Source organism: Trichosurus vulpecula, chromosome 6, assembly GCF_011100635.1.
Source record: "Trichosurus vulpecula isolate mTriVul1 chromosome 6, mTriVul1.pri, whole genome shotgun sequence".
Lineage (NCBI taxonomy): Eukaryota > Metazoa > Chordata > Mammalia > Diprotodontia > Phalangeridae > Trichosurus > Trichosurus vulpecula.
Window position 1 is genome coordinate 7823840 of NC_050578.1, and position 17112 is coordinate 7840951.

Here is a 17112-nt window from a genome sequence, read left to right on the forward strand (position 1 = left end):
TTTAATTAGGAGAGTTGGGGTATAGAGAGAGTTGGTAGGGAGGTATCAGAATGACAATGATCTGTCTAGTGAAGATAATAAAGAGTAAAGAAGTTTGTCAAGGAACGATACACTATGAGTCTGCAAGGAGTCCACACGAATGGACTCCATCAAACCATAATTTATATTGAAGTTCTATAAAAATATTAGAATGTCAATATATACAGCCCTAAAGAAGACCCTTTGAAATAGACACCAGGTAACATACTCTGTCTCCTCCGAGTCTCTAAGCCACATCTCGTTAACGGAGCGAGGCAAGTCAATGCTTTTGTTAGCTTTACTCGATCCTTCCAAGGTTTCTGCTTCCAAATCATCGGGTTCTGAAAAAAAAATGAAAATATTACAAGTATTTATATGAACAAAGTATCAGAATGAAAGACCAGTAAACCTAGAGAAAACAACATGGACTTTGTTGTAACCCATAAGTATTTTTGTTCCAGTTAGTATGTTAATTTACTAAGGAGGGAAAAAGGCTGTATAAATAAACCATATCAAATTTAGCTAATTTTCTGAAGTAACAAAATTTCTTTTGCAAATTATCATTGTACAAGATAGAAGCGTAATTTTTTTCACTTCATTTTTCTGCTTTTATCTGCAACATGGCTAATATGGAAATATCCTTACATGATTTATGATGGGTGTTATATATCTTGGGGAAACTAGGTGGCTCAGTGGATAGTGTGCTGGACTTGGAGTCAGGAAGACCTGAGTTCAAATCTGGCCTCTGACACTTAATAGCTGTGTGACCCTGGGCAAGTCATTTCACCCTGTTTGCCTCAGTTTCCTCATCTGTAAAAAGAACTGGAAACTATTCCAGTATCTTTTCTAGGAAAACCCTTAAAGAGGTTCCAAAGAGTCAGACATGACTAAAAATGGCTAAACAACAACAAAATTGTATTGTTTACATTTTGAATGAAGATGAAGAGAATTTGGAACAGAAAACAAAATTAAAAATAAACAAATGAAGGAATAAATTATTTTTCAGCACTAAAAACAACAAAAGAAATTACCACTGCAAAAAGAAAAAATATTTAAAAGGATTAATTATTCTATTTCTTCCTTTCATCATTTTATTATATAACATCTTCTTCCCTTCAGAGAAAATAAGTCCTGGAAAAATAAAACTTGTCATAGAAAGTTACTACAACATTAATGTTGCCATACTTCTCTTTTGTTGAATTGAATTTTAGATAATTTGGATTGTTACTAATTACAGATTTATGGAAAGGTTCAATACTTCAAGTCAGTACTAGTATTCACAAGTAGTTTTAAGAAACAAAGGGGAAAATCTCATACCCTGGATTGCAGGGTAAATTGTGCAGTGACCTATATTGAGTTTATTATATTTGTTCTTGCTATTTGTGTTTCAAATGTAAGCTAGTTGTCTTCCTCAAAGAGAAGGTGAAAGGACTAGAGGGTAGCCTCCAGGTTGTTAGGGAAGATGAAGGGTTTCTAAAGAAAAGAGTGGCTTATGTGGGGGGAAAGGGTGCTGAGGTAGAAGAGAGATGAGTTGTGTCAGGATTAAAGAGAAATGCTGATTGCTACATAGAGGAGAAAAAGTGTACCTGTATAATTAAAGTTTTAAAAATAGAGTGAAGCTCTTAAAGAAGAGACAGCTGCTCTGGGGAGGAAGATGTTTGTTGACTCAACAATGATGGCAGAGCCACAGAAGTTCTCAGATCAGAACACCCAGTGACGTGCAGAGGGAGAAGAGAGAGCACTGGGAACTGGTGATTCTCTGCTCAGTAGTAACAGCTGCTCTTTAGCAACTTCTGACACTGCTATCATTCTCTCATCCTCGACACTCTCTTCTTTCTGGGTTTTTGGGATACACTCTCTCATAGTTTTCCTCCTGCCTATCTAACTGTTCTTTCTATGTCTCTTTTTCTGGATCCTCTTATAGATCACATCCTCTGAATACCCCTCACAGTTCTTTCTTGGGCCCTTTTCACTTCTCCCTCATACGACTTCACTTGGTGATATCATCAGCTCCCATGAATTTAATTACCATCTCTATGCTGATGGTTCTCAAATATTCCTTTACTGGGTGAATCTCTCTACTGAGCCCCAATCTCCTATCTCCGACTACTTTTCAGACATCTCAAACAAGATGTCCAGTAGACATCTTAAATTCAATGCATTAAAAGAATTCATTATCTTTCCCCCTAAACCCTCTCCTTTTTTAAAAATTTAATTTAATTTTCTTAGTTTTCAGCATTGATTTTCACAAGAGTTTGAATTACAAATTTTCTGCCCATTTTGACCCTCCTCACCACTCTAAGATGGTATATATTCTGGTCACCCTGTTCCCAACTCAGCCCTCCCTTCTGTCACCCCACTCCCGCCACCATCCCCTTTTCCCTTACTTTCTTGTAGGGCAAGATAGCTTTCTATGCCCCATTGCCTGTATTATCTTATTTCCCAGTTGCATGCAAAAACTTTTTTGAACATCCGTTTTTAAAGCTTTTTTTTTTTTAAAGCTTTGAGCTCCAAATTCTCTCCCCTCTTCCCTCCCCACCCACCCTCCCTAAGAAGGCAAGCAACTCAACATAGGCCACATGCATATCATTATGCAAAACCCTTCCACAATACTCATGTTGTGAAAGACTAACTATATTTTGCTCCTTCCTATCCTATCCCCCTTTATTCAGTTTTCTCCCTTGACCCTGTCCCTTTTCAAAAGTGTTTGTTTTTGATTACCTCCTCCCACATCTGCCCACCCTTCTATAGTCCCCCTTTTTTATCTCCTTCCTCCTTCTTTCCTGTGGGTAAGATATCCAATTGAGTGTGCATGTTATTCCCTCCTCAGGTCAAATCTGATGAGAGCAAGATTCACTCATTCCCCCTCACCTGCCCCTTCTTCCTTTCCTACAGAACTGCTTTTTCTTGCCACTTTTATGTGAGATAATTTACCCCATTCTATCTCTCCCTTTCTCCCTCTCTCAATCTATTCCTCTCTTATCCCTTAATTTGATTTTATTTTTTTAGATATCATCCCTTCATATTCAGCTGTGCCCTCTGTCTTCTCTCTATATATGTATATCCCCTTCAGCTACCCTAATACTGAGGTCTCATGAATTGTACACATCATCTTCCCATATAGGAATGTAAACAAAACAGTTCAACTTTATGATTTCTCTTTCTTGTTTACCTTTTCATGCTTCCCCTGATTCTTGTGTTTGAAAGTCAAATTTTCGATTCAGCTCTGGTCTTTATACTGAGAAAGCTTGAAATTCCTTTATTTTATTGAAAGTCCATATTTTGCTTTGGAGCACGATATTCAGTTTTGCTGGGTAGGTGATTCTTGGTTTTAATCCTAGCTCCATTGACCTCCGGAATATCATATTCCAAGCCCTTTGGTCCCTTAATGTAGCAGTTGCTAGATCTTGTGTTACCCTGATTACATTTCCACAATATTCAAATTGTTTCTTTCTGGCTGCTTGCAGTATTTTCTCCTTCACCTGGGAACTCTGGAATTTGGCTACAACACTCCTAGGAGTTTTCTTTTAGGGATCTTTTTCAGGAGGCGATTGATGGGTTATTTCAATTTCTATTTTGCCCTGTGGCTCTAGAATATCAGGGCAGTTCTCCTTGATAATTTCTTGAAAGATGATATCTAGGCTCTTTTTTTGATCATGGCTTTCAGGTAGTCCAATAATTTTTAAATTACCTCTCCTGGATCTATTTTCTAGGTCAGTGGTTTTTCCAATGAGATATTTCACATTGTCTTCCATTTTTTCGTTCCTTTGGTTCTATTTTATAATATCTTGATTTCTCATCAAGTCACTACCTTCCGCTTGCTCCAGTCTAATTTTTAAGGTAGTATTTTCTTCAGTGGTCTTTTGGACCTCCTTTCCCATTTGGCTAATTCTGCCTTTCAAGGCATTCTTCTCCTCATTGGCTTTTTGGAGCTCTTTTGCCATTTGAGTTAGTCTGTTTTTTAAGGTGTTATTTTCTTCAGTATTTTTTTGGGTCTTCTTTAGCAAGTCATTACCTTGTTTTTCATGGTTTTCTCACATCACTCTCATTTCTCTTCCCAATTTTTCCTCTACTTCTCTAACTTGCTTTTCCAAATCCTTTTTGAGCTCTTCCATGGCCTGAGACTAGTTCATGTTTTTCTTGGAGGCTTTTGATGTAGGCTCTTTGACTTTGTTGACTTCTTCTGGCTGTATGTTTTGGTCTTCTGTCACCAAAGAAAGATTCCAAAGTCTGAGTCTGACTCTGAGTCCGTTTTTGCTGCCTGGCCATGTTCCCAGCCAACTTACTTGATGCTCAAGTTTTACGTCGGGGTATGACTGCTTGTAGAGTATAGAGTACTTTGTCCCACATTTGAGGAGCTGCACTGCTCTTTTCAGAGCTATTTCTACACAGCAAGCTTTGCCACACCAGCGCTCCTTCTCCCCCAAGAAACGCCAATACAGACCGCACTCAGAGCTAAGCTGGCTCTGCACTTCTGCTCAGATCCGCCAGTTCATTCCTCCCACCAGGTGAGCCTAGGGCCAGAAGCAACTCTGTAAGCAGCCTCAGAGCTGCATCACCTCCGCTGCCCCTGGGGTGGTGACCAAACCACAAACTCCTTTCACTCTGTCCCAGCAGCTTTTTCACTGACCTTCTCTGTTGTCTTCGGTGTTTGTGTGTTGAGAAGTCTGGTAACTGCCACAGCTCACTGCTTCAGGGTGCTAGGGCCTGTTCTGCCCAGCTCCCAGTCTGGTTCGTCCAGGCATGGCTCATGCTGGAGTCTGCTCTGCTCCCCTCCGCTCCCGGTTCCATGCAATAGACCCTACCCAGTAACCATCCAGGCTGCCCTGTGCTGGAGCCCTGCTTCCCTCTGCTATTTCGTGGGTTTTGCAGTTCTAGAATTTGTTCAGAGCCATTTTTATAGGTGTTTAGAGGGACCTGGTTGGGGGGGGGAAGCTCACACAAGTCCCTGCTTTCCAGCCGCCATCTAACCCTCTCCTATTCTAACTTTCCCTATACTATGGAGTGTCACACCATTCTCCCATCCCTCGGGCTCACAACCTAGGAGTCATGCTTGACTCCTCACTATCTCTTACCTCCTTTATCCAATCTGCTGTCAAGGCCTGTGCTCACCTTTGCAATACGTTTCTAACACGCCCCCTTCTCTCCTCTGACACTGCCATCACTCTACTGCAAAACCTTATCACCTCACACTTGGATCACTGCAACAGCCTGCTGGAGGGGTCTACCTGCTTTAATGTGTCCCCACTCCAATCTATCTTCCATTCAGCCACTGAAGTGATTTTTCCTAAAGTGCAAGTCTGATTATGTCACCCATCCTATTCAGTAAGCTTTTTGAATTGCCTCCAGGATCAAGCGCAAAGTGCTCTGTTTGGCACCTTCCATCCCCTGCTCCAGTCTTCTTAGAACCTTGGTTCTGGGCATTCTCTCTGGCTGTCCCCTATACCTGAAATATTCCTTTTCCTCATCCCTGGCTTCCTTTAAGACCCACTGAAAATCTCATCTTCTATAGGAAGCTTTTCCCTATTTATCCTGTATATAGTTTGTATATATTTGTTTGTGGAGCTTGCAATCATTAGACTGTGAGCTCCTGAGGACAAGGACTATCCTTTACCTCTTTTTTGCATCCTAAGTACTTAGCACAGCATCTGGTATAGAGTATGTACTTAAGTGACTGACTGACCAGAAAACAAAAGTGAGATGTTTTATTTCTTGGGTGTTTAACCGGGACATAAGAGAACCTCTTAAGACTTATCAAAACAGATGGCGACTGTCCATTTATGTTGATTTACCTGGGCACCAATGACACTTCTGAAAGGGTATCTACAAAGTACTGTCAAAGATTATAAAGTCACATATATACACACACATATATATATATATGTGTGTGTGTGTGTGTGTATGAGAAAAATAATTTTGGAAGTGAACAGCCGGCTAAGCAAGTGGCGTATATGCCGCTGGGTGCGTATACCGGCCTGGACTGGGACTCGCATTTCTAGATCACAGTTTAGTATTTAAGATTGAAAAAGCTTCTTTGGCCAGAGGGGCGGCAGGCCGGACAAAAAGGCTAATACTGTATTTGCTGGACGTTTCAGAAATTTAATTTTAACAAAGGCTTTAAATTAAAAAGCGCGGAGGACAGAGGAGCCTGCTTACGCACACTCCCCAAGTCCCATGCTACAGAGATTAGGCACAAGGAAAGAAGAACAGGGGACAAAATCCAAGAAGGAAGCTAGTAGTAAAATTTATAGCTTCAAATGTTTAAGTGACAAATAAGAAAAATTGGTAGGACTGCTGAATGGGGCCAAATTAGACCTCACATAGATCACTGAGATTTGGTGGGATGGCTCTAAATGGGTGTACTTTATTCAAAAGAACCCGGCACATAAAATGGAAGAAAGAGGAACATAAAATGGGAAGAAAGTAGTAGCTTTGTATATCAAGAAAATACATTTATGTGAGGAAGTTCAAAAACCAGAGTAGGGAAGCAGGACAGAGAGCATTTAGGGGAAAGTGCGAGGAGGGAGAAACAGAAATGATTTTGTCACAGAGTTATATTGTAGACTACCTAGACAGGAAGGAGAAATAGAAAAGGAGTTTGTGAAAGAGATTACATTGGACACAGAAGCTGTGAAGGTAGACTCAGAGACTTCAATTATCCAGATATCTGCTGAAGATCTCTCTTTGCCAAAAGCAGAACAGTTAATACCTTCTTTATTTGTAGTAATGATTTTATTTACTTCAAAAGGCACGACCCTCAAGGGAAATTCTATTTTCTCTCTGATTCTTATTAACATAAAGGAACTTGAGAGAAAACAATGGGAACCTTCGAGGGATGTGATATTTCTCCATCCTGAAGTTTGTGACAAAGAAAGACCAGGAAAAAACCTAGGCAAAATCTGACATGCACTTGAGATCTGATGAAAGCAGATTTTCAAAAAATTCAGAGGAAAATAGGTAGGGCCATGGAATAAAATGTTATACGGGAAATTAGCCCAAGAAAGATGGAAAATACTCGAAGAATGAAATTTGTAAGACACAAAGGGAATCAATTCTAACAAAAGGAAAATGGAATTTTTCTGAAGAGATGAATGTGGATGCATGTGGAATTCACCAACTTAGATTAAAAAAATTATGTAGTTAGAAGCAAGGGCAACTAATAGGAAAAATATAAAAGCATGGCATTCATGTAGAGTTAAGAATGCTAAAAGCTCATAATAATATGAGGCTAGCAAGGGAAGCTTGGGACAACAGTGTGCTTTTTTTATTTGTCTGAACTATATTGGGAGGAAAAAATATCAAAGAAGTGGCAGAATTTTTGCTAGTAGTGGATGGGATGAGGATAGGTGATAACAGAGAGAAGGCAGAGATATCTAATTCTAATACTGTTTGTTGTTTTTGCAAATGAAAATGATCTTTGCACTAGAAATGACAGTACAAAAATGGCTAATGAGAAGTTGGCACCTAAGAAAAATGAGATAGTAATTCATGTCACCTGATCCAAATGACTTATAAAAGAACTAGTGGATATAATTGCTGAGTCACTGCCAGTGGTATCTGAATGATCACAGGATATAGGAGAGGTACAATGTGACTAGAGAAGGGCACATCTTGACTTTCCAAAAAGGAAAGAGAATAGTCAGCAAACTTGAGGCCATTGAGTCTGACTGTCCAGCATGGCTTTATCAAAAACAGGTCATGCCAGACGAACCTCCTTTCTTTTTTGGACAGGATTACTAAACTGGCGGATCACCATGAATACTGTATACCTTATCTATTGTATAATTTATCTAGATTTTGTCAAAGCTTCTGATGAATTAGCTATTATTATTCTTGTGGAAAAGACAGAGAGATATGCATTAAACACATTGGAATTACCTGATGCCCCTGTGGCCTCTCCTGATCAGATGCTTCCTTGCAGAACTTCTACTTAATCCTTAAGGGGGGCTCAGGCCAGTCACGTTTCATTCTTCTCTAGGACGCAAGCAGAACTTCCTCCATTATAGCCCCCTACTTTGCAGCTTCCTTTTATGTGTTGCCTTCCTTTTTCAGAATATAAGTTTCTTGACAGGATGGACTGTTTTTTTTTTAATTTGAGTTTGTAAGTACTGTACCAAATGTCTGACACAAACTAGGTGCTCAATAAATGACAGATGACTGACAGATAGATAATAATAAAATCAGATGGATTCAGAACTGGTTGGAAGGCTGGACTAGAGTAGTTGTTAATGGTTCAATATCACTGTGGCAAGAGATCCAGTACAGTATTCCAGGGATCTGTACTTGGTCCTGTGATGTTCAACATTTTTCTCAACGACTGGATAAACAGAGATGACATTCTCATAAAATTTTCAGATGAAAACCTTTGGCCAATTTGATTAAAAAAAAATTTTCAGATGAAAAGGCTTGGAGGGGACAGGGTCAGTATCCAGAAGGATCTTGATATTCTAACTCATATGAGATGAAATTTAGTAAGATTAAGTAGATTGTCCTACATCTGTGTACAATAAAAAAAAATCAATTCTGCAAGTACAGGATAGGGAAGACATATAGAGAGAGAAAACTGTTCTTAAAAAGAAATGGGAGTTTGAGTGGACTACAAACTCAATATATAATAATGTAGTAGCCAGAAAAACTAATGCAATCTTGGACTGCCTTAAGGAACATACTTCCAGAAACAGTGAGATGACATAGTACTGTGTCCAATTTTGGGTGTCATGGTTTAAGAAGGTTAAGAAGCTAATAATAAGCTGGAAAGTTTCTAGAGAAGTGCAACTACGATGGTGAAGCATGTTGAGTCCATGTCATATAAGGATTGAAGAAACTGGATGAGTATAGCCTGGAGAAAGCTTGGAGCCAGGCAGGGAGGGGGGTGCGGGAAGAAGAGAACTATGACAGCTGTCCTCAAATATTTAAAGGGCTATTACACAGAGGAGGGACCAGACTCCTTCCATTTGGCACCTTATAAAGATGCAAATTTCAATTTGAAATCAAGAAAAATATCCTAAAATTAGAATGGTGCATAATTGAAATGGGTTACTTAGAAAGACTACAGTAGGTCTCCCCTTCTCCTATTGCCCCCTGAAGGTCGTCAAACTGAAGCTGGATGATCACTTGTTGGACATATTAACATGGGGATTTCTTTAGTGTATGAATTAGATTAGACAGCTACTGAGGTTCCTTCTAACTCTCAAATTTTATAATTCTGTGAAGTATGAAGATTCCAAAGCATTTAACAAGTTATCCTTAGAGAAATGAAAAGAAGCAGACAAAAATCAATGAGCTACTGATTTTTTACTTCTTTGATTGATTTAACTACTATCTTTGGATATAATACATCCTCTATTTGAAATTATTGGCTTTTCTTTTTCTCTACAATTATCAAACTTCACAATTTCCTATAATCTCCCCCACAGTTGAGATATTAAGTCCCATAAAGTTGCTTAGAACTTTTTCCTTTTAACTTCTAGCCCACCCAAGTGCTATTAGTTATCATTCCTTGCCAATGAATTATTTCTTTTCTTAAAACCTTGTCCAGGCATTAACTTTTAAAGCTAGATATAAATGTCCTGACACTTCCAATATTCAATACTTTCTCTTTTTACTTGTTACTTTTCCAACCTTGCCATCCCAGTAATTAGCATGATCCCTTTCTACCACAATACTGTTTTCAAACCTAAAACAATGGTTCATATATTTTATTTTAGATAGGTTTATATCTTATTTTTCATATATTTTTAGTTTTCGACATCCCCCCCACTCTGAAGAGGCATATATTTTGAGTACCCCTTTCCCCAATCTGCCCTCCCTTCTGTTACCCCACTCCCTCTCACCTTATCCCCTTTCCCCTTACTTTCTTGTAGGGCAAGATAGATTTCTATACTCCACTGTCTGTATATCTTATCTCCCAGTTGCATGTAAAAACAACTTTTTTTTGAGCATTTGTTTTTAGAACTTTGAGTTCCAAATTCTGTCCCTTCTTCCCTGCCCACCCACCCTCCTTGAGAGGGCAAGCAATTCAACACAGGCCAACACATGTATCATTATGCAAAACACTTCCATAATAATCATGTTGTGAAAGACTAACTACATTTCCCTTCATTCTATCCTGTCCCTTTTTATTCAGTTTTCTCCCTTGACTCTGCCCCTTTTCAAAAGTGTATACTTTTGACTACCTCCTCCCCCAATCTGCCCTCCCTTCTATCATCCCCCCTCTCTTATCCCCTTCATCCCTACTTTCCTGTGGGGTAAGGTACCCAATTAAGTGTGTATGTTATTCTCTCCTTAAGTGAAATCGGATGACAGCAAGATTCACTCATTCCCTTTCACCTGCCCCCTCTTGCCCTCCAATAGAACTGCTTTTTCTTGCCACTTTTATGTGAGATAATTTACCTCATTCTATCTTTCCCTTTCTCCTCCCAATATATTCCTCTTTCACCTCTTAATTTTATTTTTTTACATATCATCCCTTTATATTCAATTCACCCTATGCCCTTTGTCTATATATATGTATATGTATTGGTAATAAAGGAGGGCTTTTAGCACTTATTCAATCAAGTGCCCTTGAAGAGTTTGGCCCTCGTTTCCTTGATTTAATTAGGAGTCCTTAATGACCTCCTTGCTTCGAGAGAAAGTTTAGTTTACACAGGTTTGAGTGACATGTTTGTGGCATCAGAGGCTTTTAGACCACATGGGTTTAAGTTGCATTTTTGTGACGCTTTTAGGTCACATGGGTGAGTCGCATGTGTGACTCACATTTGACCCGGAACAAGTTATATAAACCCAGAGGTTGGTGTTCTCCCTTGGGGCTCTCACTCTTAGAGGCATGTCGATGCGGAGACTCTGGGCAGCTGTAGTTAAGAGGCGCCCCCCGCCCCAGCTTGTAAACCCAGATGCTTGGACTTTGTTAAACCCTGGTAACTATGAATTGAGATTTGAATCAGAGAAGGTCTATCTGTTGATGTTTGTAATTTCTTTGTATTTGTTCTGAAGTTCAGGGTGCTGGCTTTTCCCCCTGAACTAAGTGAATGATATTTGTACGTTGGATTGAAATTAGACTGTTAACCCCCTAACGTTGCTTTCCTTAGTAAAGCAGATCAAAAGAACCTGTGTTGGCAGCTTTCTGTGTACTGGTTGTTGGTGGGTCTTACACCGCTACCACAGCTGCCAGCAGATTGTTGTTACAGTATATTCCCTTCAACTACCCTAATACTGAGAAAGGTCTCATGAATTATACACATCATCTTTCCATGTATGAATGTAAACAAAACAGTTCGACTTTAGTAAGTCCCTTATGATTTCTCTTTCTTGCTTACCTTTTCATGCTTCTCTTGATGCTTGTATTTGAAAGTCAAATTTTCTATTCAGCTCTGGTCTTTTCATCAAGAATGCTTGAAAGTCCTCTATTTTATTGAAAATCCATATTTTGCCCTGGAGTATTATACTCAGTTTTGCTGGGTAGGTGATTCTTGGTTTTAATCCTAGCTCCTTTGACCTCTGGAATATCATATTCCAAGCCATTCAATTCCTTAATGTAGAAGCTGCTAGATCTTGTGTTATCCTGATTGTGTTTCCACAATACTCAAATTGCTTCTTTCTGGATGCTTGCAGTATTTTCTCCTTGACCTGGAAACTCTGGAATTTGGCAACAATATTTCTAAGAGTTTTCTTTTTAGGATCTTTTTCAAGAGGTGAGAGGTGGATTCTTCCAATTTCTATTTCCCCCTCTGGTTCTAGAATATCAGGGCAGTTTTCCTTGATCATTTCTTGAAAGATGATGTCTAGGCTCTTTTTTTGATCATGGCTTTCAAGTAGTCCAATAATTTTTAAATTATCTCTCCTGGATCTATTCTCTAGGTTAGTAGTTTTTCCAACGACACATTTCACATTGTCTTCCATTTTTTCATTCTTTTAGTTGTTTTATAATTTCTTGATTTCTCTTAAAGTCACTAGCTTCTACTTGCTCCAATCTAATTTTTAAGGTGGTATTTTCTTCAGTGGTCTTTTGGACCTCCTTTTCCATTTGGGTAATTCTGCCTTTCAAGGCATTCTTCTCCTCATTGGCTTTTTGGAGCTCTTTTGCCATTTGGGTCAGCCTATTTCTCAAGCTGTTATTTTCTTCAGTAATTTTTGGGGTCTCCTTTATCAAGTTGTTGACTTGTTCTTCATGATTTTCTTGCATCACTCTCATTTCTCTTCCCAATTTTCCCTCTACTTCTCTTACTTGCTTTTCCAAATCCTTTTTGAGCTCTTCCATGGCCTGAGACCAATTCATATTTTTCTTGGAGGCTTTTGACGTAGGCTCTTTGACTTTGTTGACTTCTTCTGGCTGTATGTTTTTATCTTCTTTGTCACCAAAGAAAGATTCTATAGTCTGAGTCCTTTTTCGCTGCCTGCTCATGTTCCCAGTCAACCACTTGACCCTTGAGCTTTTTGTCAAGGTATGAGTGCCTTCAGCGTGGAGAATACTTCGTCCCAAGCTTTAGCAGCCTTGCGCTGCTGTTTTCAGAGCTACTTCTACTCCAGTCACCACAAGCTCTGCCACACCAGTGCTCTTCCTCCCCCAAGAACCACCAACCAGGGCTCGGACCAGATGAAAGCATGGCAAAGCAAGAGAACCCTGCCTCTGTGCCAGCAAGGCAATGCCTGCACTCCCGGCTCTGATCTGCCACATGATTCCTCCCACCAGGTGGGCCTGGGGTCAGAAGCAGCTGCCAGAGCTTCCTGCTGCTGCCACGTCACCTGCACCACTCCTGGGGCGGGGACCAGACCGCGCACTTTTCTCACCCACATCAAGCAGTTTTCCCACTGACCTGCTCTGTTGTCTTTGTCTTTGACATTTGCAGGTTCAGAAGTCTCGAAACTGCCATAGCTCAGTGATTCAGGACCCTAAGGCCTGCTCCGCCCGACTCCCGATCTGGTTGGCCCATGCTGGGCTATACTCCACTCCCAGCATGGTGTGACAGACCCTTCCCAGGGACTATCCAGGCTGTCTTGGGCTGGAGACTTGTTTCCCTCTGTTATTTTGTGGGTTCTGTAGCTCTAGAATTTGTTCAGAACCATTTTTTACAAATGTTTGGAGGGATTTGGAGGAGAGTTTAAACAAGTCCCTGTTTTCCAGCCACTATCTTGACTCTGCCTCCCAGTAGATGATAGCTCTACATCTTGAAATCTCTTCCTTTGACCTATTAAATTCTTACCCACACTTTAAAGTTCGACTCAAATGTCACTTCTTCCAAAAAGTCTTCTGGGACTGAGATGGTCACAAATGATGTAGACCCCATAATACATTTGGTTTGAAATTTTCTCACATATTTACCATGTATCTGTTTATAATGTAGTTATTTCTGTATATAGTCTTATAATGTCGTAGGAGTCTAACAAAAATACAGAAATGCAAAATAGTTAAGAAACTTAAAATTGAAATTACATGTAGTTGTGGAACGAAGTTTGAAAAAAAAAAAGTAGCCATAAAATTATATGTACTTCTACAATGAAGTATGGTTGAAAATAAAAAGAGGTAGCTATAAGAAAGTAGAGAGGTAGCTTAAAAGAAGGTTAGTGCAAAACAATAACATGCACCTATCAGGGCCTGATCAATGTTCACAGAATAAACAAATGAATGACAAGAATGAAGTAAATTACATCCCTGGTTGGGTTGTTTCCTAAATACTAGGAAACAGCCTTGTTTTAACGTAACCAGGACAATACCAGCAAATAGAAAGTTTGCCTATCATCAATATAAATTTTTATTCTTGAATTACAGTAGCATTTGTGTAAAAAAATTCAATATATTTTGTTACAGTAAAAGCAGCAAATTTCTATGGTTTAACCTACGAAATCTTCCTTAAGGAATTATAGTGCTCTGGCTTGATGTAGACAATATTTCATTGTACATAGATATTATACAGCAAGTGTCTTTGCAGACATATACATTTAGAAAAGTGAAAAATATCTAAGTTTGAAAGTCTTGTCCTTATTTTATAATCACCTCTTACAAAGAAATAAAAAAAAAAACAATAAACAAATGACCATAAAAATACTGTGGCTGGAAATTCTGCCAACTCCAGAATCAGGAAATTCAGAGTTATGATTCCAGCTGCATGTTGGAACATAAATGTTGGTCATAAATGTGACCACAAGATCATACAGACCACAAAAGAAAAAATTCTAGCTCTATTCAAATCCAAAACACCATAGAACTGAACAAATTATTTTGGAAACCAAACCTTAGCATTTCTTCAATTGTGTAAAATTTAATCATGAATTTTTGCACTCAACATATTCAAGGCCTTTCTGAACATGGAACTTAACTCTGATTAAGTCAAATCTTAGTTCATTTAGAATACTTAGGATCTATGAGAGGGAGTGTAGTATAGAAGCTAGAAAATCAGCCTCAACATCAGGAAGACCTGAGTTCAAGTCTCATCTATCCTGATATTCACTGACTGGGTAATCCTGGACAAGGCACTTCAACTGTGAAGATACCAGGTAACTCTCTAAGACTATAAATCACTAATCTGCATTGGCAGAGGGAGTTTCTTCACTGGGAGCTCCCCATAGGAAATTACAGATCCAGAAACTTTTTCATCTTATAAGCTCCTTCCATCTTTGGAATTTACACATTAGATGGACCTTCTGCCCCTGTGGTCTCTTCCTCTGAGTGGAGGGTTCCTCCCAGAACATCTATTTAAGAAGAGAACCCAGGCCCACCAAGTCTCATTCCTCTTCAGGTGGCCCTCTGGATCTCCATTGTACCAAGATGAATACTTTCCTCCTCCCCACCCTCTTTTTACCTTTCTTTTATGTGCTGTCTTCCCCTATTTGAATATAAGCTCCTGAAGGGCAGGGACTGTTTTTAGCTTTTGCTTTTTATTTCTAGGGTTTAGGAAAGCACCTGTCACACAGTAAATGCTTAACAAATGCTTGTTCATTAACTGACAGATCCAGATAAAAAAAAATTAGGAACCATACCTTCCAATTTTTCTTCCATCACAATGGGTTTTAATGCCATCTGTAAAAATTCATCTGCTTCCTTAAGTTTCAGCTCTTTAGAGGCTTTGATATCAGCTTTATCAACTACAGGTGAAGCATCTATACCAACAGGAACAAATTGTACTTCTTTTTCCCCCATGACTGAGGTTTTGTAGTTTTTTCCTTCAGAGGCTTCTGTGGAAACACCCCCCACCACAAATGATAAGTTTTTGCAAAAGCCTTGAATTTTATTTCTAATGATGCTTGAGAAATAAGTTTTAAAAGGTGCTGCTAATAACAGGTAGTCCTGGCTAGACTCTAGTATAATATTTCATTAAGTTCTAGGTTGTATAATTCTTACTGAAGTAGTTAATTTGTAGAAATACCATTAACCATACTTGAATTGCACAGAAAAATAGCTAAGGTGGGTGTTAGAATGTGGAGGGAAAAAGCATGCTTTTTTTTCCTCCCACCTAATATTTTCTGAAAAATAATATCCAAGAACATCTTAGTTAACTTCTTACAGAAAATTATGGAGACTAATCAGAAGATCTGTGCTCAAAAGTTGTCTGAGGTTTGAACACCCCAGAAAAAATGCTTCACAAATCATCAAGGAGAACTTTACATGCCTTCAGTCATAAGGCAGCCTAAAAGCAGGGGAAGAAAATCTAATCGATAGATAACTGATATTTATATAATGTTTATAAAGTTTGTAAAGTATTTTACTTATATTCTCTCATTTTGGCTCAACAACAACTCTGTGTGGTGGATGCTATGAATATCATTCCCACTTTATAGTTGAGGAAACTGAGGTTCTAAGTAATTAGGGTAAAATCTTCATTAAGAGGGGACATGCTAGTTCAATTAAGTTATCATTCCCTAATTGATAAATGGTCAAAGGAAAAGAACAAGCAGCTTTCAGAAGAAGAAATCAAAGCTATCAATAGTCATATGAAAAAGTGCTCTAAGCATTTATTGACTAGAGAAATGCAAATTAAAGTAAACTTGGAGGCACCACCTCACAACTATTAAAAATGACAAATGCTAGAGGGAATTTGGAAAATAAAGGACATTAAGACACTGCTGGTGGAGCTGTGAGCTAGTTCAATCACTCTGAAGAATAATTTGGAATTATACCCAAAGGGCAAATTGCATTCTCTTTGACCTAGCAATACCATTATTAGGTCTGATCCCAAAGTTAATAAATGAAATATATAAAACTATATATATATATTTCTGAAAGAGATAAACAAGACCCACTGATTCTGATTCAAGTAGGCAGATTCAATTACCTTTAGAAATATACATATATATATATGTGTGTGTGTGTGTGTATATTTGGCCATGCTTTCATTTCAAATAATGGATCATGTAGAGATTTTTTTTTAATACATTTTTCTAATGTATTCAAGTATGGCACAGGGGATCTTCGTTTTAATGAAGACCATTCTGTATGAACAGCCTGTTAGCATTCCCGGCTCTGTCCAAAAATTACTTTGTTTATATTCTCTACTAAATAACTGGTGTATACGCGGTTTCCCCCCAATAGAAAGGGATTATTTTTATTTTTGTCTTTGTATTTCATATTTGCCTATTTCTGCGCCAGACACATAGTTGGTATTTTAAACTGATGCACTGAACTGAGTTCTTCATCTAGCTGTGAGAAGCTCTTAGAACCTGGACACATCTCCTTTTACTGACTTACAGTGCACTACTTGCAACTACAATTCTCTATTTAATAGTAATAATGATTATCATTTATAGAATTTTAAACTTTTCAAATCCTTTTGCATACATTATCTTATTTCAATGTCTTAATACCTCTGTGAGGTGTTACCATCATTTTATAAATGAATAAATTGAGGCTCAGAGAGGTTAAGTGAGTTGCCCATGGTCACAAAGCTTAGATAAATGTCAGAGACAGGATCAGAACCCAGGTCATCCTTACTACAAATACAGCATGGCAAAACCAGAATTACCATACTTTACAAATAAATCTTGAAAAACTTGATAAACCATGGTTCTAAAATATTATTTCTTATACTCTATCAACTAGTAATAAACCTACTATGCAAACCACTAGCAGAGAACCCATTTCCTATTAAAAAAAAACAAAAAAAC

General features: G+C 38.5%; 1 protein-coding gene across 3 annotated transcripts in view; it reads right to left on the minus strand.

Moving 5' to 3' along the window:
• Positions 1–17112, minus strand: part of NEK1 (NIMA related kinase 1) — a 204331-nt gene that overhangs the window by 57523 nt on the left and 129696 nt on the right. For all 3 annotated transcript variants that reach the window (XM_036762736.1, XM_036762737.1, XM_036762738.1), the window contains 2 exons: positions 14992–15186; positions 248–359 (listed from right to left, as the gene is read on the minus strand). In XM_036762736.1, coding sequence (XP_036618631.1) covers positions 248–359; positions 14992–15186 — 307 coding nt within the window. The remainder of the gene's footprint in view (positions 1–247; positions 360–14991; positions 15187–17112) is intronic.